We start from the raw sequence: 25,721 nt of genomic DNA, 5'->3' as shown, positions 1-25,721 counted from the left end.
GGTTATCATCCACTGCTCTAGGGGAAAAAATAGCCACCACTCAAACCTGAAGTACGTCAAGTACAACAGTGATTTAAAAGGTCTCAGAATTACCTTCCTGAAAAATTACTTAAAGCAAGATTGTCAAATGCCTAACACACCTGTGCATAGTAGTAAGGGAGTGTTTCTCTTCTCCCCTGTGAGAGCTACCAGCACTGCATGTCACAGCATCCAAGGAATGTTTACACTGCAGCAAAACACCTGCAGTTGGCTGCATCCGCTGATTCGGTTTTTCAGGGCTATAGAATTGCAGTATAGACCTGGGCTCAGGCTGGAGTCCAGGCTCAGAGACCCCATGAAGGGGGAGGGTCCCAGACCCCAAGCTCCAACTTGAGCCCAAACATCTGCATTGCAGTTTTACAGCCCTGCAGCCCAAGCCTGAGTCAACTGAGATGGGCCCATCACAGTTTTTTTACTGCAGTGTAGATATACCCCAGGGTCCCGCTATTTCCCCTTCCATGCAGGTGGGCAGGCAGGGGTGACGAATAGACAGTTGCTTGAGTCTGTCCCCCAATATGTTCACTAAGGGAAATGAGACCTGCTGAAGGGCTGGCACAAGTTTTGTCCCCTCTACCATCAAGCAAGTGGGGAACCAGGGAACAAATTGGTACTGAGTCAAAATTCATTCTCTAGGCTGCCTTTTATCCAGGGCAGCTTTTATTGTCAGTCTAGCCAACAATTTGGCTCGTTGGCACCTAAATACCCAGTGGTGAAAGGACAGAGTGGCAAAGGTGTTCCTTTTAAAACTAAAAACATCCAAAATTAGATCCACCATGCCCCAGACAAGAAAGAAATCCCCATTTTTCATGTAAAACCTATATAAAACTCACTGACATCTTCATTTACTTGCTCTACAAAAGCCAGCCGCTGTTTCCTGACTTGTGTTGTCATCATGGTGGAAAGTGTCACAAACAGAGAACTTACATAAAATAAAGTTTGAAATTAAAAACAAAAAAAGATTAATTGCAATTCTTTCTTGAACTGCAGGAGGAGAAAAAAAATCACAAGAAAGAAAAATACTGACAGAAAACAAAACCAAGATTTATTTACAGCAGACGTTATTAGAGATGCCAAAACAACATAAAATAGAAACCAAAAACATAAACAGATGTCGTCTGTGTAAGGCTTGTAGAAAACCACACCAAACACATGAAGATCTGGCAGGTGTATTACCCTTCCAATTGATCCGGACATGGAAGTGAAACGGGGACAGACACATGGATGGATTTTAAGTGGCAGGCTGCAACTTTATTAAAGTTCAACACAAGGGACAGACGCAACCCATACTCTCCTATACTAGACATTCAGATGGTTTTATTGCGCGGGTTACAGGGCTCCTACCACAGAATCCATAACTCGGGATAGGATCTCCTCAGCCTATTCCCCAGGACTCAGCTTGCCCCAAGTCTTACACCCTACCCCATGAGGGGGACAGAAGATGCCAAAGGGTGGGGACTTTGGCCCATAAGGGCCAAAAGATCCGACCCTATGCCATGAGCCTAAGGCCCATCAGCAAAATCCCAGGTATTTTTCCTCCAGGCACATTCATTTTATCCTTTAAACCTGCAGTAAGCGGCTACAAGTTAACAACTCGACCAAGTATGTCAGCTAGGTACTAAGCACATTCCTACATAACCCCCTGTGGCTTCAAGGTGCTGCAAAAAAGACAAAAACACTCCCCAGACTTCTGCCAATTGGCCCGGTACGAGATAAAATTCCTTCCTGATCCCCAAAAAGGCAATGGGCTAGACCCACAGCACCTACCAGGCCAGGTTCTCATTCCTTGTTCAGGGTGGGGAGGGCAGGGCATCTGGAATGGAGCCAAAAGAGGCTCCACATGGCCGTGCTCCAGGTTAAACCCCTGAAGGTGGTGTTCGTGGGCAAATCATTGCCCCTCTGCCCCAACTGGTCAATGGGTGCCAAAGACTCCAACAGATGGGATGGAGCTGTCTGGAGTCCCTCAGCAAATGGCTCCTTCCCTTGCTGCTGGGACTGTCCCTCTTCAATCGCTGGCCCCATCAAGTTCCCCCACCAATTGAGGCAAATGGTTGCATTTTATTTCCTGTTTTAATGTGTATTTTTACCATCTTGTTTTTGCAGAACACAAGCTGATGCAACATATAGAGTAAATCTATTTAAATGGATATGCCAATTGGTGGTTTTTCTCACTGGTTTTACCTGGAACTGGACCAGAAAGGAACGAAATAGATGACCATGACACTCAAAATCTTAAAAATCAAACCCAGAAAGAGTAATTATCCATTCATATCCAGCTATGTCACAGATTTACCATCAACAGTGCAACCAGAAGGAATTCACATACCTTGTGACCTCTTGCTGCAGTCGGGACACATTGGGCACATAGAACATAACCCCAAAGAAAAGCAAAGGCTCATTGGCAAACTTGTCCAGCTGTTTCTTCAGAGGTTTTTCCAGTTCTACCCATCGTGCTTGTTGGCTCTTGCTGAGAAACCAAAGGCCAAAGTAGTGTGTCTAGATAAAGAAATAAAATAACGACAGTTTATTTTTTGGGCCAGTTGACCAAGACCATACATACAACTGAGGTCATAAATGCAAATGAAAATGAAAGGCAATAGTATGTCATTCCAAGACATTACTTGTCATGTACATAAAGTTGATGCTCTGTGGAAATTGAGGCAATTTTTAGAAAACTCTGGAAGAAAATATATACAATCTTTTTTTCCTACAGCTCTTTACGTGCGAAAGATGCCACATTGAACCCCAGCAACAAGTTCTTTGTCTATCCACAAAATGGGTACAGCATGGGTAGTGCCATCGCGAACTTCCTCCTCACTGTAACACTTTGAAATATACAGTAGAACCTCGGAGTTATGAATGAACTGACCAGTCAACCCCACACCTCATTTGGAACCAGAAGTACACAAAGCAGGCAGCCACAGAGGAAAAAAATAAAAAAGCAAATACAGTACAGTATTGGGTTAAATGCAAACTACTAAAAAAATTAAAGGGAAAGCAGCGTTTTTCTTCTGCATAGTACTGTTTCAAAGCTGTATTAAGTTAATGTTCAGTTGTAAACTTTTGAAAGAACAGCCATAACATTTTGTTCAGAGTTACGAACGTTTCAGAGTTACAAACAACCTCCATTCCTGAGGCGTTCGTAACTCTGAAGTTCTACTGCAGTTCATTCTACATGCTGCTTCAGTCACTGGCCTCTTTGCTTAGACTACAGAGCTACGATTGCTGTTAGCTGTGGCAGTGGTTTTTTTTTATCTGGATACTTGTCCAATAAAAACTGGGGATCTGGGTGAAACAAGCTGTTCGTCTTAAGTCCAAACAGCCATTAGATGGTACCAGCTTTTGGGAATTGTATATCTGGGCTGGTTCTGAATCATTTGCCTAGAGATGAAAGGCTCTCTATTCCATGGCTAATACCAAGAGACATACAGTTTCTGTATTTGTGGATTACTTATCTTGCTGTATAGGAGTTCAGTCATCTTCAGGACTGGGTGATGGTGGGGTTGTTTAACTCCTTTGGCATTATAAAATATTTGAAAGTGTCAGAGTTAATGCCTCAGTGAGTTGTATTTTCTTTTAAGCCAGGTAGCTGAGATTCAGCTAATTAGTACAGCTTTTTTACGAATCATTTATCACGTACACAAAAAAGAACTCTGCACTCACAAGTGTATCCAACCTTTCAGTTTGTGACTTATTACTTCTCCATCCTTAAAGCATTTAGCATATCGTTTTCCTTATTTCATAAATGCCCATTAAACTTTCGCCTTCTTTTTCCATAGCTCCACATTTAATTGTCTGAAATGCATGTTACCACTGGACAGCCTGTCATATCCACCAGAACATGCAAGAAGCTTAGACAATAGAGATGAATTCACTTCATTTTCCTTGGAAAAAAATTGAAGTGATTCAAAATGTTTGAATTTTTTTTCCTGGATATGATCGTGAAGAACCTTTTCATTGTAGCAAACCTAGTTTTATCCCCCGGGTAAAAACCTTCTGCTGTTCAAAGCCTCTTATTCACAGTATTTTTATTTTTTTCCTAGCCTTTGAATAACTAATGCAAACTATACACTACAAAAAATCTTGGTTATTCGGATGATTTTTAAGATCGCTGACAATGGAAACTTCAGTCCAAACTGACTGATTACTACAAGCCCTTTAATAACTTGAAATTCAGTACAATATATTCAGTAAGGTCTGTGTCATTTCATGTTGAGGGTGAACTAGTTAGTTTCAAGAGTTCATGTATTAAAGGGTTTCTTTCTAAAGGTGATGAAATCACTATACTTTTTCTGCTCCCACACATTCCTTTTCCTAGCAATCTCTACTCTCCTCCCACCTTCAACTAAATCTAATCTAATGTCATAATGAGTTAGGAAGGAAGGAACATTCATTTGATGATGATTACACACATGGAAAGATTAGGTAGCTGCAAATTTGTTTTAACTGTGGGTTTGGGGTTTTTTTGTTTTTGTTTTTTAAATTTATACTTTGGGATGCATTGTTGTCTCAATATTTTTATTTTACTTATTCCTTTAAAATCCTGATGGAAATCCTACATTGATTTTAATCAAAACAGGGACAGTTTGCCTCACTGTACCAAAAAAATGCAAGAGTAGGGTAGAAGTCACAATTTTCAAACAGCCTTGCCCATAACACACATTGTATTATACATTTTTATTTAAATATTTTTTTCATCAGAATTTGAGGTGGTTGGAATGTTAAAAGTTGTAAAAGGTTCCAACATTTTCAACGTTGTTTCCATTTCATAGGGTTTAATATATTTTTCAATATATTTAATATATTTTTATTGAAATGTTTATCAAAGACTTTATTGAAATTTTTAGTTTTGCTTTAAACTGGGTACAACAGTGGTAATGGCAGTGTAACCCTCCCTCCCACTGTTCTACTAACGTACCCTCAACCTTGATGTGGAGGGACCTCACCTACAGGGATAAAAGGACAGTACATTTCAATATCTGGTAAGCCTTGGACTCCCAGATTAGAATCATATTACCCTCGTCTAACCTCCTGCCAAGATACAGGATTTTTGTTGTGTCTAAGCCATTGGTCCCCAAAATCTGGAGTGCACCCCTCTCAGGTGGCACAGAAGAATGTTCTGGGGGTGCGGCGAAGCACTGGCCACCCCCTATAGAAGGCGGGGAGGGAGTGCCACCCAGCTCTGCTCTGCCACCAACCCCACTCCATCCCCGTTTCTGCCCCCGGCTGCAGCCCCAGCCCCGCTCCCAGTGTCAGCCTCAACCACAGCTCTGGCTGTGGCCCCTGGCTCCCGGCCCCTATTGTAGCCCCACTCCCAGCCATGGCCCCAGCTGCACCTCCGGCCTTTGCTCCCAAACCCAACTGCAACCCTGCTCCCAGCCATGGCTCCCAACTGTGGTCCTGGCCTTAGCCCCGCTCCCAGCCACAGCTCGCAAGGGGCTTGAGGACAGATTCCATTGTGTGTGTGGGGGGGGAGGAATGACAGAAAAAGTTTGGGGACTACTGGTCTATACCATCCAAGACAGATGGCTATCCAACCTCTTTTTGTAAAACTCCAGTGAAGGAGCTTCCACGACTTCCCTAGGCAATTTGTTCCATTGTGCTACTGTTCTGACAGTTAGGAAGTTTTCACTGAGGACATGTCTACACAGGGACACACAGCAAACCAAATTAATTGAAGGTGTGACATTAAAGTGCATTAATGCACTTTAGATGATGAGGTAGAAGATATAATAATCAATTCATTAAAATGAACAATGAGACCTTTATTTACACAAAGCTTTGTTGTAGAGGCTTAAAAACCCCACAACTTTTAGTTTAATAAACTTTGCTATATCCTGCAGTCTATAATGGAGACATCCCTACTCATCTGTCAGACAGCACGGTGGGAATGCCTGGAGGAGAAAGGCTGAGGGGGCCAAATCAGATAATACCTATTGAACTAATCAACTTCACTCAAAGGAATCTAGTGACTCAACACTTACTGGTATATTCAGCTATAAAACCAAGTATAAATTGAACGCTAAAAGCAAGAGGCAGAATCCCAGCTGCTTTTGCCATAAAGTATCAACACACTGCTCTAATATAAGAGTTCCCTCTGACCCCATGCTGGGATATCAGTTCAATACTGATTTAGAGGGGAGATCACCATCTACTACAGCTGCTTGTTCTTCGAAGTCTCCCATTTATGTACTGATTGGGTATAATCCTGTTTAGTTTGAGACACAAATCAAGTCAAACACATTTGATGCAATATGACTGCAAACATCCTGTTGTGTCCGACCAGTACTTGGATGGGAGATCTTCCAAGAAAAAACCATGCTGTAGTAAGATGTGTTGGCAATTGAATAAGTAGCACTCTTCCATCTGCCTCAGTACTGAACCAGTGATCCACATAAAATTCTATAGCATCATATTGTGCTAAAGGTGCCATTTTTCTTACTTAAAAAGGTAGGGCTAGACCCAACCTCATTATGTCTGGCTACTGAGAGTAGCCTAATATCAAGTTTAATTAATTTAATTAATATGAAGTTTGCTGCACATGCTTAGTAACAATCAACTGATCTTTAATCAGTTTTAGAAGTGCATTGTTACATATACAGATATTTAACCAAAACAAAAAAGAAACAGACATTAAAGTTTCATAGCCAGCGAGCACAGCAAAATTCTTCTGTAATAGTACATATTTACGAGTTCTTTTATTGGAGAGGCGTAAGTTCTATTATACTAAATTCCTATCCTTATTTGTGTGTGGGTGGGAGATTGTTTTTTTTGGTACTTTTAGCATTATATCAAGGCCTACAATGCTTACATAAAAGTTCATTTTACTGCAACTGATAACTGTCAACAACTCAAAATGAATCAGATCTTCAAGCTGATGCTTACTAAAAAGGATTCAAACTGATTTTACAGTAGTTACATGGCTACATTTTCAGCTGACCTATGCTTGACCTCTGACTCTGTCAGGGAAAGATCTGCATTCCTTTGAGATCAAATAAAAATATGCATAACCCATTATGTACTGTTTTTCAGTCATGTGTGGTATGATTGATAGCTCTTCCACAACAATACACAGTCAACTCAAGCAAAATGAATTTTGTTTTTAACAAAATATTTTCCTTACAAGTCAGCCTGACTGAAAGGTGTTTATTTCTGATCCTGAAGGTACAATTTACAACACACCTGGGTGTTATATAACAGGAGAACTAATACAAGTCTAACCAATTAAAAACAAAACTACTGTTTATTTACAGTTAATATCACTAGGTACCCCAAAGCCTAAAATACTTATTTTTAGATGCAAGACACACAAAAATATACAATTTTACAGAAGAGACTAATGCAGGATTATAAAAACAACCTAGATAAAGGCAAAGTGAGGATAGGACTCAAAAGTTAGTGAGAGAGAAAAAAGGCAATTTTCAGGGAAGAAACATTGTGCAGAATTGGTGCAGGACAAGAAACAAAACTGCTCTTTGGCCTAAATTGTCCCCATGCCTAGCCTAAGACACTGCATCTTGGTACATGGAGGTTATTTTAAGCTTAGGGGAAAGGCAATTCTGCCCGTGCCCCACAATTCAGAGGAAGTGCTTTGTGGCTGCTACTAGAACTGGGTCAGAGAACTGGTGATGGAACCATATTCTGTAGAAATAGGCAGCTCTATCTATATCCAAACATTTTCCGAAATTGGGCTGATTTTGTCCGAATTTTATTTCGGAAGGAAATAGAGAAAAAAGTGCCAAGGCATTCTGACATTTTTGGAATGAAATGCTTTTGTTTTTTGTTTGGAAACTACTTTTGTTTAGACTTTTTAAATGTAGTATTATATACTATTATATTATAATCAACATTTTAAAAGTTGAAACAAACAAAATGCTTGCATGAAATGAAGGGGGTGAGGGAGGTTATCTTCCTTTGTGGAAAATTTCTATTTTCAGTTTCTGTTCAGAATGAAGACAAATTTCAAAAATCTCAAAATCCTTTGGGAAACAGAACTTCTATCTTCTCCACAGTTCTGGCTACTACTGCCCCCAAAGACAGGGTGACCCGTAAGAAGGCAGATCTGCCAGCTCCATGCAATGGAATTCACTACAGAACTGGACTCATTGATGCACAGTGAATCTCCTCTCTATAGGTTCACCTAATCCACTACCTTGGCAAAATTACATTGGTTACACTGACTGGGACCTCTGCAGTTTTAGAAGAGGAGACAGGATTTGACCCCAAAACATCTACACTTGGGCTCTGAGCTTTACTGAAATACACAAAACATGCAGCTACTAAAATCTAAAAGCTACTAGCGGTTTATGAAAAACACTCTATTTAACATTCTGATTCTTTGCCATATTTTCTGCCAGTATGTGTGCGTGCACACACAGAGGGGATTCTTCCCTCATTATTTATCACTATCGACATGAAAATTGTCTTTAAATTTTGATATTCTCTAACTATTTATATCCTATCTTCCATTTGTGACATCAGAACTTGCGGTTAGAGATTGTGATGGTGTCACATGATATGTGATAAATTATCAAGTTTCCCAACTGTACTTAAGAAAATTGTCAGCCTGCACATGGGTAATATGACCTCCTACCCAGCAGGTGGAGACATGAAAATTGGAAATTCCAATGACATTTATACCATCAATCAACTAAGAGCATTAGTTCTGGCAGAGGAATTTAGATTAAGAAATTTCTAAATTAAAAGATTAATTACATCATTTAAAAAAAAATGTAATAAGAAAACAATGAGAAATAGACCAAAAAGGTGGGAAAAGGAACAATAAGTGAATACTACTAACAATACTGTGCTCAGATAAAGACAAGATGCATGCATGGATAGTTATGCTAAAACTAGCTGGGAGTAATGGTATAAGAGCTGCGAAGATGAAGCATACTGTTCTGATACTTTCATCCTCAGACACTGGGTGGGTGTTCATTTGAACTAGTTTAGATTAGGAAAAACTAAGTTGAAGATAACCACAGTACCCTCTCTGCTATGTCTTTTAGATCAGCCTAAACTTTGGGAAATCCAAAGGCAGTACCCCAAATTGATACACTGTGTATGGGAAGCACCTGAGGTGGAGAACCCCTGAAAATTTCCACTCCTGCCTAAAGCAGTGAGATTGCAGAGGCTGGACATTAAGTCCATTATGGTGAGACGTTCGAAAGGATGCCTAGGTGGCTTTCCAGCATTGCTTGAGGGGAAACACCTCCCCTTTGGGTCAAGAATGAGACTAATGCCAGTGGCTGAAGGCCCCAGAACTCTGAGGGATTTGTGCTTTTACCTATCTAAGCTTCCTGATTCACTCCCTCATGCATTCATCCTTCTACATAGGTTGCAGCATCCTTCTTCGTGTCCTTCTACAGAATTAAAAGACTTCTAGCCTGTCTAGCCGCAAGGATGTTTTAGATGGACTCTGAGCACCAGAGTGTGGGGTAGTCACACACTGACTTTCCCTTTTTTCTTTAGTGGGAATAGACTGGCACCAAACTTAGTGTTTTTCCTAAGTCGTGTCCTGACTCCTATCCTGTTAACCTGCAAAATGTTTAGTTGGGTTAAGCCATGTCCGCTTTATGTCTCAGCACTGTCAGGAGACCAGTAAGACTAAAACTGAATTCCATAAATGAGGTCACTCCAGATTGTATTCCAACACCAAATGCCAGAGCAGTGGAACTTGTAAATTTTAACATCATCCAGATGTTGACTCCAAGAGCCAAATTCATTACCGCTGTAACTCGACTGAAGACATGAAAATGGCCATAAAGCTGCCACTCTAAGTGGCCCAGTAGCTAGGATGCTAGTCTGGCATTTGAGAGACCCAGTTTCAATTCTGTTCCACAACAGACTTCCTTTGTGACCTTGGGTAAGTTACAACCTCTCCGTGCCTAAGTTCTGCACCTGTAAAATGGGAATAGCACTTCTCTACCTCACAGAGGTGTGACAAAAAATACATTACAGATCATTAGGTGCTCAGATACTACAGGGGCCATATAAGTACCTAAGATAGATACCTAGGGAATAGCATCTGCTTACAGCCCACCTGAATTTTGCCCTATGTGCCTTCAGAGAATTTGTTTCCATTCTGCCACAACCTAAGGTGTAACATAGGTTCATGAAGTACTGGTGCCACCTGTCAGCTATGCAGAGCTTAGAGAAATAGGACTGTAAATGAAAGACCAAGGACTAATCAGCAAGTCTCTGCAACAGGAACCTGGAGATAAGTGTGGACAGGAAGAGGCACCACTTCACAGAGGAAGTCCAAACCCAACGGACCAATCCCTGCCTGGACTTACATCCTGTGAAGCCCTGTTGACTATGGTGGGGCTGCACAGAATGTAAACCAGCACAGAAGTTGGCCCAGAGTATCTAAACTTAAGAAAGATAAAAAAAAAAAAAAAAAAAAGTTTTTTTCTTATGAAATCAATTCTAAAAATACCCATTCAACCCTAAGGCACAAAGTAGAAAATAAAGAAGGACAAGATATAAAATGGGAAGGCTCAGCCCCTCAGCATTTTAACAAATTCTGGGAATTAGTATACAAAATAAAAGAAGCGCTCTCACGCTCACTCACGCACACACACACACACACACACACACACACACACACACACACCCCTACCTTCTATCTATATTTTAATAAATAAACAGATTGCTCTGACCACCACCATAAATTAGAGTGGAATCACTGAAATCAATAATGTTAAATCAACATAAAACCAATGTAACTGGGCCCAAAAGATACCCCTATAGCAGGAACAGGTGTCTTAAGGAACAGTCAGCCATTACACAGCTATCACATATAACTTTTGTTAAGGTTTAAGTCAAGTTTTTATAATCTTATTTTTTACCCACTCAGTTTTCTCAATAATGTTTCTTTTGGACTGAAACTTCCCACAAAACATGGGTTCCAAAAAGAGATGTCAGTATGCTAAACTGACAGCATGATCTGATTACTCACGTATATATTTTTTAATACATCCAAATACTGAAACTATACACACACACACACACACACACACACACACATTAGGGCTGCTACTAAGAAACAAATTCAATTATACATATAAAGAATGAAAAACAAAACAATAAGAACCTTAGGATTTGACCCAAAATTTGCACAGTTAAATAAATATGAATTGGTATTCATGGTCCTTAACAACTAGTCCTTTCTCAACATCAACAAGTAAAAAGATAGAACATTAGTCTACTGCCTCTGCCACTAGTGGGAGTTTTAACATTTTTGATGTGATGCCCAAATGTGGAAATTATCAGCTAACGACTCACTCAGAGGTAAAGTAATACACACTTATTGTCATAAGAAAAGAAGAAAGCTCTCTTTCAGATCACATAGTGTTCTCCCCAGCAAGGATGAATATAAATCACAGTACTATAGGTAGTGTGGCTGCCCTCGGTTTTCATCAAACCAGAATACGTTTGCCAAAGTTCCATTGACAGATACGAGCAGGCCAACACTAAGAACGACAGGATTTTAATAAACAGATGTTACATGACAAATTGCTTGAGCTAAAAATATGTTAAATTACAAGTGACAGACAGTCTTTCTTGGGTCACCCTTACCTCACGTAATTCCAGCCTTTGGGCCACAGCCTCCAGACACTCCTGCCCTGTGCTCTCCACTGACAGCGTGCACTCTATCACATTGTTGTCTAGCAGACGGATTTGTGTCACAAAACAGTTCTTGCTCAGGACATTATAGCGCCTGGTCCGTCGCAATTTTAGCCCGAAAGGCATGGTTGTTAGGTTGGAAGGCTGCCCCTTCCTGTTGCACTTTGGATATCCTCAGCACGTTTTTTGGTTTGTCCTGAATACTACTCCACTAGTTACTACTCTCCTCCAGGACTGGAAATAGTTGTCCATGCCCAGGGCCAACTCCAAGGGATCCCTGTAACATAAAAATATGAAGCATAGTTAACAATATGGATTAGGATAAGATGTTACTAAAGATCATTGGAAATGAATGAATGCTAAAGGTTTCAAATTCAAAGACAGACTTCTATTTACTTGTCAAGTGGATTCCAAAACACTTTCTACAGCCCCCAAAAAACAACAACAAAACCACACTGACAACAAAATATTTTAAAACTATATTCTGGCACTGAATTTTAAATGCAACTTTAATTTCAGAGCCAATCTTTGAAAACTTCAGAAAAGCAGCTACTGTATAGGTTGGGTTGAAAGGATTCAATTTTTATCAGTAAACATCAGTAAATGTTGATTTCACAGTGCCTACAGACACTGATAAAAAAAAAAATTCATCGATAATAATCCAAATTTACAGATAGACAAAGTAAGACAAATGCTGCTTGAGAACTTAGAGTTTGTTTAGGATAGCTACTTTCTATATTTTGACATGTGATTTGACAATTTGTGTTTCAACAGTTATAAAGCTTTAACTTTTCTGGAATCTCTATGTCTGCTGGCACTAAATTATTTGTCTGGACCCTCCCAGTGTCTGAAGTCTCCTCCCCCCTAATTTCCCACAACTGTGAAAATTTAAATAGATAAAAATTGAAACAGTGCTTAAAAATAAACATTGATATTATCCATTAAAATTACTTTTTAAAAAGTTGAATTCTACCACGCCTCATTCACAGGTGCTAACTCTCCCACCATTAACCTCCACTATAACCTAACCTTGTTCTAAAGCTTTGGTGCCCCCAGGCCAGCCCTGAATACTGGCTTGAAGTGCTATGAAACTGAACTATTCAAAAGAGGCCTGATTTTCAGAGATGCTGAAGTCAGCAGGAGCTGCCGGTCTTGAGTGCCACTGAAAATCTGGCCCATAGTGGCTACAATGCATGTGAAAGGGAAGAAGTGTCAGAGACATTAAAGAGAAACCTCCCGTTGGGCAATTCCTGCCATTCTACTCATTTCAGCTCCATAACAGTTACATTTCCCACTCTGAGCTAGAATAAATGACTGTAATCGCAGCTGACAAAGAAAGTAAAGCCAAATTGGAGGAGGAGATCACATATTTTAGAGACTATTTTCAATTAAAACCATTTTAACAGTCACACACATCCCCTAACGTGATTTGTCTTCTTGGGCTAAAACATAACATAGTTAGAAAGAGAGAAGCAGGTTTCTCAAAGAAGTATAATGAAGTGATTATTTAATTTTGAGAGCTAGAGCTTAAATACAGTTTAGCTGCAGTCAATTATGAACAGCTTTAAGATAAAGCCAAAGAAGCCTCTCAAACTAAAATAAAGGGTTTGCTTTGGTATTACTAAATTAGTTTAAAACCAGTTTGAGTTAAAAAGGTGACTCTTTCTCCTGCAGACAGGGCCTAAATATAAAAAAGGAAAAGGCTTGGGAGCAAAATCCCCTAAGTTCTTGCCTGGCATGTGCGTTTTGGTCATTTGCTTTTAACAAATAACATCAAGCTACCATTTTCGTTCTACTGAGGAGATGTAACAGAGTGCTTCCATCAAATGTTGCATAATTTAGCTGAAGGTAGTGACATTTTAAATGGATAGTACATTGCTCACATGTACCATTTGGAATGAAATTGTGTTCATCAGTTATTTTCAGTTTTTACTAAGTTGCTATGGTGATTATTAGAAAGACTTAAGTGACAACCACTGCACCAGCAATGTATCCACCATACAATTGGTTAAAGTTATTTTTCAAAGCCACTTTACATCCTGACATTTACTAGCAGTTAAAAATTGCTGCTGTTGGCCAGCTTTCATAATTGCCCAGGCAGTATGATAACTTTACCATGAAACACACAAAATTAAAGATGCCTACTGAAGTATATTGTAAGTAACCATCTTGTACTGGCATCTGTAGGTATCTATTCCATCTCTAATTTCTGTGCACACAGACAGAAACATGCATTATATTTACATTAGTGTATTTATATACCTCACATCACCACAACATCTGAACACCTCAAACAGAGAATTTATCCTCATTCTGCTTGCCTGTCTCATAAGGGTGTTATCATCTACATTTACAGATGGGGAACAGAGACAAAGAGATTGAAATTACTTGTCCAAGATCATTTAGGAAGTCTGTAGAAGATCTAAGATTTGAATGAGGTGTCTGGAGTTCTATCCAGTGCCTTAACACTATAGTCTTGTCAGCTATCTGAGAGTCACTTTTCCCATCAATAGACACAAGGCAACAGTCTGAAGCTAAAAATTAGAAAGAAAAAAAAAATCACAGTCTCGGGAGGATAGACCCACGTCTTATCAAATATTTTTCTTTGGTCTCTGCTTTTGTTCTCATTAGCCAATCTAATTTTAGAGAGCCCTTATCTTAAAGTCAGTATATTCATTTAGTAATGAAATAATCTTTTTCTTAAAAAAACAGGGCTTAGCTACACAAGGAAATTGACCGGAAAAGCTATCAGAGAATAAACTAGTCCAGAACAGCTCCCCATGAGGACACCCTCTTTTGGAATAAAAATTACCTTTATTCTGGAATAGTTCCACTCATAGAGTCAGTATTCCCGAATAAAAGTGACTTTTATTCAGGAAGAGAGTGTCCATGTGGGGAGCTATACTGGAATCGTTTATTTCATAATAGTTATTCTAGTTAATCTCCCTGTGCAGACAAACATTATCTTCACTTTATTATTATTATTATTATTATTATTAAACAGTCCCTGAAAGAGGAAAAACAAAAATGAAACTTTAATATGTTATTATGTGCTCATAAAACAGTTATGGATCAATATAGGAAATTACAGAGGTAAAGCAAAGTAGGCCTTATACGGATGAGATAGAATTGGAAGTGTGGATATATGAATTCTATTCCTGGTTTTACAACAGGCTTTGAAAAGCCTTTGAGATCCACCAATGGAAAGCGCAATAAATGTGCAAATATAATGCAATAGGGTGAGATTTTTCCAATGGAGCCTAAGGGAATTAGGTACCCAATTACCACTGAACATCAATGTGAGCTGGGCACCCAACTCCCTTAATCTCCTTTGGAAGTCCCCAGCCTTACTGTATAATAATTGCATGTTATAAAAATTTTAATCATTATATAATAAATTTGGTTTCTCACCAGTGCTGTCGGGGTGTTATCTTCATAAGAATTTACAATAAGAAAAATATATTATTGCTATATAAACACACTCTTAAAACACAGCACAAAATGACTTTCAGAAAACTAGATATTGATGGGAGGTGGGACGGCAAGGCGGAGGAAATATTATTCATTTAAATAGATTTAAATAACACACACACAAAACACCTATCCGCTCCTCTAGGCATCACTTCAGTTAGTAACAAATATAATGCATAAACATTACAAACAAGACTTTAAAAATACACTCATCCACTTATCCAGGTACTGCCACCTCTATCCTCCCCAAATGCTTACTCAAGAAAATGGTCTTTGCACGCTACCTGACTTCCAGGCTATTTCAGACCAAGATGCGAAGTGAATTTCAAAGTTGTGGGGCTGTCACAGAGACCACCCTGTCAGCTGCTCCCTCTCTTTTATACCAAGGAAGCTCCAGCTTGAGAGCTTCTTCCAATATAAACTGCAGCAGTCAGGCACAAGGTCAGAGGCAATCTCTCAAGCTGGATGGTCCCAGCCCATTAGGGCTTTATAGGTCAGAATCAATATCCTAAAGTCCACCCAGAAGTCAACAGGCAGCCAGTGCAGCTCACGGCATTAATTAGAACCACCACCACCACCCCTCTCTCTCTGATCCTATCAAAAAGTACACAGACTTCGTGAAGCGCTGCTTTGGCTATATTTTCAAACAAAACAATAGTTGACTAGGTAGGCATGGATTCTCTATGGCACCCTTCTTTTATCTTACATTATTTTATTAATTTTAACAAACCAAATTATTTGCCAAATAAAGACTAAACTGAAAAATAAATCTATTGGTTTTACTCCACCCTCCCACCACCTGCTTCCCAGAGAGCTTACGCTGAGCTAGCCAGAACCATTTTATGACAAATCAGTGATATCAACACAGGATAATCTTACTCTTGATTCTGTGCACAAGACTAGCATTCCTGTTTGGTCACATATCAAGAGGAGAGGCAAATATATTCTTTGGTTTTCATCACTGTCTGAAGGTGATATTTTACAGGTTTAAATGAAACTTTCTGAATAAGATATAACACAGAGATCCTGGTCACTTATGGTCCTTAAAAGTGATCTTCAAATGCAAGGTGAAGGATGGAGGAATTGTGGTTTTGCCTCACTTCCTTCGTTAGGATGTATAAGAAAGGCCTGAAAAATTCTATTTTCCTCTCTCTTGTCCTACTTCCCCCCTCCCCCCCCTTCCCTCCTCAGCCTTATAAGTACCAGGAATATCAATTATTATTTACCCATATTTCTTTGAGAACTCTGAGGAGTTGAGAACTGTAGGGAGAATTCTCTCATGCCTCAATTAAAAGGACAGGAATGCTGATTTTTTCACAAAAAGAGCTTTTCTCCCAAAAGCTTGTCAGGAGCTGGGATTAAATAAACAAAAATCTGCAGCATTTTGAAACAGTTTAACTAAAGACATCTCTTCCTTCTATTGTTTGTATTGTGGTCATGCCTACAGGACCCCAGGTGCTAGGTATTATACACACACAGATGAAAAGACTATTTCTGCCCCAGGTTTCAGTCTCTTGTGATGTGGTGATTCTGGGTTCAGAATGACTTTTGGCCACCGGGAACCTACAGCCTGGGTTTTGCTGACAGAAGCCAGTGAATTCTGGGTGGGGAATCCGCTCACAGTCTGTAATGATGGAAAGAAAACGTGCTTATAGTGAGCTATATTCTGCCACCCTTATATTAAGTAGCATCTTATTCCATGAGTAGTTTCACTAACACCAATGGGAAAACTCAAAAATAAGATAAAATTCAAATATATAGATTCCAGAATTAGCCTCAATATTATTTTCTACAGCAAATTAATTGCAGATGTACCAAACTGATTATGGAAACATTTTTTGGGCGACAATAAAAGAGTTACACACACACACACACACACACACACACACACACAAACTTTAATGCTGGCCTGTTTATTTCATGCTATGGTCATCATTGCTTCCCAGCTTACAAGGTTATCAAAGAGTGTTAACATTCCTAGCCAAATTAACAAACTAAAGAGGTGTTTGTAACACCAATTCTGTTCACAAGCCTAGAGACTTTCAATGAAATCAATAAAGCAAGCCAGTAAGTGATGGATCAAATAAATATTGGGTGCATATTTAATTATGTTTTAAACAATTCCCCTTGTAATGGCTAAATGTGTTTCAGGTGGGAAAGGCACACCATTTCCAGTTTAGAAACGCATTTATTTTTCTAAACTGAAATTGGAGGTTCTTTGTGATCTTTACTCTCTCAGTTTCATTTCTCATAGAAAAGTGTTTTGGCGATTCAGATTTTGTTCAAATGTTGTTCAAGAGAAGTTTGCCGGACACTAGACAAAAGGAAAACAAACAAACAACAACAAAGCTACAAATATTATTCCAGGTTTGTATTAAATCCTCAGGTAGTTGGATGTCTAAATTCTATCACTTGTGTCTGCAACTGATTGCTAATTCAAAACTGAAGTCCCAAAATATAGGCTGAGGTGAGAGGTTCCTTTGAAATGGTGGGGCACTAAAAGATTTAAAATATGAATGGGGATAACAAAATCTCATAGAATTATTGTGTATTATTTAATGTTTGTAAAGGTTTTTGAAGATGAAAGGTGCTATATTAAAAAAAGAAGAAAAAACACAATTTTTTTCAGGTTCAGGGCTAAGCCAGAATGCAGTGTTTTGTCTGCAATTTAAACTTTTTAAAACCTTTCAGCACCTACTCATCCAAGAGGCAAAGTATGTCCTGCAAAATACTGTGCCCAAACCTCTGAAAAACCATTTGATGCCAAATATTGTGTGTGTCATCTATAAAGTTGGAATAACCTATCCAAGAATGTCTTTCCTGAATGCAGACCTTTCAGTACAAAGGCTGAAAAGATATCATCTTAGAGGTGACCCAGTGAAGCATAAGAAACTTCAGCTAGACAGAAAAGATTAAAACAAGGAATACTGAAGAATATAATTAACAAACCCATTGCTACCATGGATGTTAAATTGGATCTGGCATGCTTTTACTTGGAAAGCCATATGGATAAAATCATTGGGGGATAAAGTCTGGGAACAGATTTGGTAAAATATAAATCCAAACTTTCTCCTCTCCCAATCCAATCCAAATCCAAAATAAAATCTCTAATAATTGTTACTGGACCCCTGCCAGATTACAGGCTGCTTGCTAACTTTGGACTGCATGCCCTCTTGGAGAGGTGACTGTTCATGCACCTTGCTTTAATCACACATTCTTTACTCTTGCCAAAATACTTCCCACACATGGATGATAATCTGGATGCACACCGCAGAAACACTAAATTACTCCAGCACCCTTTCCATCACTCTGAGAAGAAAGGCCATCATTACTATCCCACTTCAAAGAAGAGGGACAATGTTCTTGCAGTCATTACTTTGACATAAAAGAATCCTAATGAGAGTGGAAAGATGAGTCCTCCACCATTTGCACAATGGAAAATAGCACTTGGGTCCACAAATGTTATATTGACTGTCTGTGCAATTGTGTATGTCTCCCTCCAATGGCTGGCTCACATGGCAGAATTACCTCCCTCCTCACTGGCAAGTGAATTACTCCTTTGGGTCAAGTAATTTAGGTTTATTTGTTTGCTGCTGGAGATACTAGGATCTATCCCATTAACAACAATGGTGCATGCAGCAACTGGCTTGTTGAATATTTCTAATCGCTAAAGAGGCAAGATGGACCTACTATCCTATATTTTAGGTGTTTCTGCCGAAAGAACACTACAATACCCCCTCCATGCAAACACAGTCTAGAGAATGACATGGAGCTACACTAAAAGCGCTACAGCAACAGAGCTGCACCAATGTTCTCCCGTCCACATAACAGAATCACCTCCATGACAGGAGATAGCTATGTTGGTGGGAGACGCTCTACGGCCAGCATAGCACCGTCCATACTGGCACTTAGATCAATGCAATTTACATCACTCAAGGGGATGGCTTATTCACACCCCTGCGCGACATAAATTATGCCAATATAATCTGCAATGTAGACAAGCCCTAGATCTTTTAAATCTGCAGGTTCTCACTGCAAAGAGAACACTTCCCTACTCGTCTGTGTATCTGCTGAAGTTTAACTTAAAGAGGATGTCAGGTCATTCAGTCTCCTTGAAATGTAGACATAAATAGCCTAATCTCCTTTTTGTGGAAGTGAATTCCTAACAAGCTGGAATTTACACTGGTGGATCACTTTTTAATTCACATAACATATCATTTGAAAATTTTTAATGTATGTTGAGACTGGCAGAACTGGTATAAACTATCTGATCAAAGTACAAGGGGCATACAAATAGGGTTGAGAAATTTAAAATAACAACCACCAAAATGCATTTTTCCTCTTTACCTTAGAAGTCAGGCAAAATATTAGCCCCCTCTCCCCACTGGAAATCATTTCTAGATAATCTATTCAAGCCCAGTATTTTATATCCAGCCACACCTCATGTGTGATATGCCAGAAAATAATACATTTTGGGGGCAGTACATGCTGAAATAAAACCTCCTGGATAAACTGAAGAATTTACGCAAAACACAATGTGGGTGAGTAATCAGAGCACTCTTCTTCAAGGCCAAGATGGTGCTAAAGAAAAATTGCAGCCTTAAACAAGAGTTGAGGAAAAGTAGCCACACTTTAGTTAGAGCAGTGTGATTATGCAAATAATTGGACAAACTCTGAAGTTCTTGACTTCAGTGGGAATTTTGCTTGCATGAGGACTAAATACAAAGCTCACAATTCAGTCCATAGCTCTGAGGCATTTCTATTTTAATTGTGGTTTCTGATAAACTCTGTTCGCCTTTTTTACAACACACATGACCTTCTAGGCTTACTCCTGATTAAGTTCTCTGATTCAGATGTAACCCCCAAGGAGATTACCTAGATTCCTGGGGCTGTGTGCGCTGGAGGGGAAGTCAAGGCAGACTCAAAGTCTTCCTGGCAACCAACAGGGATTGAGATGCCCCTCTCAGGGAGCTCAGGAGAGGGGAGAGGCCATTTTGGGGCATTCTGGAGCCAGGGGAGAAAGGAGCAGGACTCTATGTGGGAGCTGGTGAGCCCAGGCCTGCATGCAGGATTCCCCCTGAGAACTGGCCCCTGGGGACTGGAAAGCAAGATCCCTCAGCTTGAGCCCTTCCCACTCCAAAGTGTCTCCCAGTTTGCGGAGCGTTGTTGGGAAAAGTTCTCCCAGCAGGCTGAGTTCACCTTCCAGCTCCCTAGGTGGGAGAGTCACTGCATGGCAAGCTCTGCTCTGGCTGCTAGTCTAGGGCCATGGCCCGCTGCGAGTGTGCCTGGGCGCTGGGGTGGGAGACTGAAGTTTGGATTTGTGGTGTAGTTTTGTAATCTGCACCTGGAGCCCTGCAGCCCTTGGTGTTGAGGGGAAATCCGGGGACCAGAAGTAGCCTGATGCCTGCATGAAGAGGATCCCTGCCAGCAGAGACGAGCCCCTCTGCAGTGACTAAGGAGTCCAGAGTCATCTGTGCACCTGAGGATCAGTCCTGGAGCATGTGAGCGCACTGTCTTTTAGTTAGTCAGTCAGGGAAATTGTCTGGGGAACCCCTACTCCCTGAACGATGTCCTATTAAACGTGCAGAGGGACTGACCACCTCATCCCAATTGTGAGCCTTTTGGACTGTGTTGAACCCAGTCAGCCACACTGCTAAACCACTTCCCAGAAGATATTATGGCCACAGGTCATCCCGAGCCCCATCAAAGGAGGCGTACCAGTGGGACACTAATTTTACAATTGCTACATTGGGTCATGTGACTGGTGATCCTAAGAACAGTGTTTTACCCTGTTATGTTATATTTATCTCCTGTTTAATATAATGGCTGTGTGAAATACACTGTATTGTTTGTGTTATTCCTTGGGAGTCTCCAACTATCTGGCAAGTAAGTAGAAGTTATCCTGTGGTTAGCATTTTCTTCCCAAGCTGCCCTGGTGACCCTGCCAGGAAGGAGCGAGGGGGGTAGAGGCACGCCAATTAAATTCATAGGGGAAAAAAAATAAAAGCAGATACATCCTGCTGAGTGGGTGGCGAGATCTATAAGAACCCAGGTCTGTTCATCAAAACCTATAAGCAGATTACATTAAAGAAGGTAACAGGATGGAGAGGGGTGCTACACAGATGTAAATTTATCTTTCCAACACCACACTATTTTTTTCTCTGTAGGAGATTACAGTGGAAGAAGGTTGATATGGGACCTATGCTAAGCAAAAATGACAAACAGAATACTTCACACCCATTGCTGCACATGCATCTGAATAGGCTACGGTCACAATTCCATTTAGGAAGCGCTGTCCTAGCTCCCTCATGGCCAGCGTTCTGGAGCTGGGAGAAGCAGTCAAAAAGTTGTTTAAGATTGATGGGGCAAGAGCAATGAAAACCTCTGGATTTGGAGCACAGGGTATCAGCAGCAGAAGCCTTCTAGTGTGGTGAAGGGCACTGAAGCAACGGCTGCTCCAATTACAGACAGTTCTCTCATTTCCCCTAAAATATTTAAGACCAGTATGGAAGAAGACTCTATATATTAAGGCCTAGAAGATTCTTGGGATGTTTCCAGGCATATGCTCCTCTTGTTACAGGTGTCAATTACTTTAATGTACTGTATTTGAAGAGAAAAACTGACCAATTAGCATCATATATAAAATAATATTTAAAAAACTTTTCCTGCTACATTTGCTTTTTAATTTAATTTCTAAAATTCCAAGAAGGAAATAATTACTATAAAACTGCAGCCTGTATTTACTATCAGCCCCTGGAACTCTTCCAGCATTCCATATATTACAGCGCAGCAGCACACCTAACAGAACTATGTAACCCTGGGCTGGGCATGAGAAGGGAATAATTGATGCAACTTGCTTATGCTGTGTAAGCTTGCAGTTTTAGGAAAAGGAAACAGGGCTCACCGTGGAGCAACCCATCCAGCTAGAATTCTTTTATAGGTTTATGAAGGAGACAACATTCTTTCCATTGATTAACCATTGTCATGTGATTTTTTTCCTGCAGAAGTTTTACGCTGCAGTATATCCAGGTAGCACAGCCAAGGCAGAGAGTATTTTTGTGATTGATAAAGTGATTCCATGCTAGGAAGTGGGTGGCAGCCTGCTACATGGCTCAACACTCAAATACACTCACGGACAAATGATGCTTTTCCTCTAGGACTGTAAGCCCCTTGGGACAAAAACTGTCTTCTTGGATAGCAAGGGATGATCCCAAACATCAAATGAGCACATAACCATGAGACCATTCTTCCTCATTGCTAAGGGATGTACTCAATAAACCTAATAGGTCTTTTTTATTACCCAAGCTTGAGAAAGCAACATGCTCACCTAAATGACATTTCTGCATGTCTCTCAGTTTGTAACGTGATAACTTTTGAACACTGCATCCGATCAATGCCAACATTTCAGAGAACGTTCGAGCAATCAACAATCAGGACACTATTGACTTTGGGCAAAAATCAGAAAACTAAAAGGGGGACAATTGGAAGACACATGGGGGTTTGTCTACACTGTAATAAAAAACCCACAGCTGGCCAACATCAGCTGACTCAGGCTCCCAGGGCTGTTTAATCGCAGTGTAGACATCTGGGCTCTGGCTGGCGCCTGGGTTCTAGGACCCTGTGAAGTGGGAGGCTACAGCCCTTGCCAGAATGTCTACACCACAATTAAACAGCCCCATGGCCAGAGCGTGAGTCAGCTGGCATGGGTCAGTCCCAGGTGTCTAATTGCAGTGTAGACATACTCATGAAGTCCTTGCCATCTGTTTAGCACAGTCACAGATTCAAACACCTCTCGATTGTCTATCTATTAAACAACTGGTTGATGGCACCCATTAATGCCTTCCAGCATAACAATACCTCTGCTCATCCTCCCAATAGATTTTAACACCCATTCCTGAACAACTTATCTCCCAGACAAATAATAATGGTGACAGGGAAGGAGAGGATGGGGGGGACATAGAGGGAATGGGGGATTCAGGGCATGCAAACAGCCATAGCACGGGGAGAGAATGGGGGACCCTGGTATAAAGAAGAGGTGAATGGAGTACATACACCCTCTAGTGGGAGGAAATTGGGGGACTGGTATGGGGCAGAGAGCTGGAGGGGAGAATGGTGGATACTGATATGGGAGTAGAGGTAAATGGGGAAGAGGGTGGTGAGTAGGGTTGCAGGGAGTACCTAAAATAGAGGGGGATGGGAACATGGCACATGGGGTGCTTGTGGGGTGCAATGGAGGGATGCAAGGAGCCTCTGTGAGGTGTGTGTGATCCCCGCCTAGTCTATAACTATTGTGATTCTATTATGGCATAAAGGGCTCTTCTTGGATTTGAGTAGGTATTCACCTTAGCATTAATACCTTTATGAAGTGATGCATGTGAACGACACAAGTTGCCTCGGTAATTAATTTTTGCTTTATTCTACATCAGAGTAGAAAATCTCTTTAAAAAAATGCCAGTGGTGAAGTAGGAACTCTCTCTTCTTGCCTCTCTAACCTGTGCGACTTCATATCTGGAAAAAAAAAATACCCTGAATTGTTTTCCTCCTTGAATATGCATACTCTGCCTGTTCATGCCAGGAATGTGTTCCTAGCCACTCCACCTCTTTTACAGGGGGTTATGCAATGCTAAAGTGTACAGCAGAGTTAACCCTTTATAACCTTATCAAGTCAAGCTTATCAACTCAGATCTCAAAGTAAGCAAGGTTAAGACTGATCAGGACTTGGATGGAGGGCCTCTAAAGAACACTTGGGGCTTGTCTATATGAAATTGACCAGAATAACTATTGCATAATAAGATATTCCACAATAGCTCACCATGTGTTCCCATGGAGCCATTCTATTCCTGATAAATCAGTGTGCTCACAAAGTGCACTAATTATTCCAGAATCAAGTGACTGGCTCCGGAACAGAGTGTTCACATAGGGATTTGTTCTGGAATAACGATTGTGGAATAGCTTGTTCTGAAATAGCTATTCTGATCCATTTCCCCATGTAGACAAGACCTTTGGTGCTGCAAAAGTGAGAGTGGCAATTCTGAAGTCTGGCATACTACGCTTTCAAACTAAAGCATAGCATTGTGGCCCATTGTGCTGCTGGAGGTGCCATTAACCATCTTCCAATGAGACATAATACCAAAGTCCTGGCCCCATACGTTTATTGCGTATCCCCTTGTACTTTTGCAAAGAAGAGAGGGATGTAGCCCGCAGAGTCCTAGCCAAATGATAATTTTAAGTAATTACATTCTGCCTGTTTAAAATTCCCCCTGTGGTTTCAATTGGATAAAGTTAAAGAACAGCAAAGAAATGGTGTTTGAATGAAGACAGTTTCAGGTGTTTGGTGTTTTAAAGGCATATTCATTCACAGGGAAGATTTTTACTTGTGTTCTTGCAGCATGAAAGAACTGTGAAAACAACCATCTGCTGTCTATAAAGTTCAGCAGCCCTTCAACAGAGTGTACTATAAGAAAGAACCTTAGAAGGAAGCAAAGGTGTATGTATTATTAATAAATTATTTACATATTGCCACAAGTATGCATTTTTATTTGACAAAGAGTCAAGAGCCCGGTTCCAAAGAATCTACAATCTGAAACAGATGGATATAAACCAATAATTATCAGTAACAGAACAAGTGATTACAGGTTAGGAAAATATAAATAAAATAAATAAATATGCAAAGGAGAATAGAGAAACTGCACAAATCCAAATCAACTGTTACACCAGGTCAAATCTGCAAACCTCGGTGCCAGATTTAGAAACCTGACTCAGTGGCCTAGGCACCTGCAACTATTATTACATTCCACAGGAACTGTGGGTGCTCAGCCCCTCAAGGGGTGTGGGAGAAGTCAGGCCACTTATTCAAGTGCCTAACTTGAGTGTCCAAGTGTGAAAGATTTGATCTTTGTAACACCAACTGACAAATTAATGTAAGTGATTTCTAGATTTGGATTGCCAATTTTAGACCCCCAAGTTAGAAAATGTTGGCCACGTTGTATTATCGACAGTATGCAAGTCAATAATACCACATGGGTTAATGAAGTGCTGCTATGAACATTCTAAGCAAGAATTTTTCTGTGGAATCAAGCAGTTGAATCAGGTATGAGAATGACAAAAAAAAAAAAAAAAAAGACAAAAAACCAGTAAGAACTGGTGCTAGCTGCTGAGGTGTGGCACAATCTCAACTGATACAATCAGAAGTTAATTACTAATCATATAGACAAAATTTCCAAACATCTATGCTGCTTAACTTAAAGCAAGACAAAAAATCATCACATAAGCTCAGTGCATATTCAATTGTACATTAAAAGGCTGAAATTTTGTCAAGTGGCTCTCAAACATCATAAATATTTCCTGCCAAAGAGTACAGCAATTTAAATTCTTGTGAAAAGACAACTGTGTGTCACATAATTTCATGTAACCAGCATAGGCATCAAAAATCTCTGTATTGGTATCACTAATCTGGTCTCATACCGCTCTCCTGTTCTGAACCCATGCACTCCCAATTCCATAACTCTCCATGACATCTCTATTCCTACTCCTACTCCTGTTCTGTTTTCTCATGGATCCTCCCATGCCTGGAGTATTATTCCTGA

At 40.2% G+C, this 25,721-nt stretch overlaps 1 protein-coding gene across 1 annotated transcript in view; it reads right to left on the bottom strand.

The window, feature by feature from the left end:
- The window catches only part of PTPN14 (protein tyrosine phosphatase non-receptor type 14), a 158,184-nt gene that overhangs the window by 91,370 nt on the left and 41,093 nt on the right, over positions 1-25,721 (bottom strand). Inside the window, exons 2-3 of the mRNA XM_067564969.1 lie at positions 11,617-11,941; positions 2,363-2,532 (exon numbers count right to left, since the gene is read on the bottom strand). Coding sequence (XP_067421070.1) covers positions 2,363-2,532; positions 11,617-11,790 — 344 coding nt within the window. The 5' untranslated portion in view covers positions 11,791-11,941. The remainder of the gene's footprint in view (positions 1-2,362; positions 2,533-11,616; positions 11,942-25,721) is intronic.

The sequence above is a fragment of the Emydura macquarii genome, unplaced genomic scaffold, assembly GCF_026122565.2.
Source record: "Emydura macquarii macquarii isolate MOO-44397 ecotype Brisbane River unplaced genomic scaffold, CSIRO-AGI_Emac_v2 contig_2676, whole genome shotgun sequence".
NCBI classification, from domain to species: Eukaryota; Metazoa; Chordata; order Testudines; family Chelidae; genus Emydura; species Emydura macquarii.
Note: the sequence above shows the minus strand (reverse complement) of the source record. Positions and strands in the feature narration are given on the sequence as shown.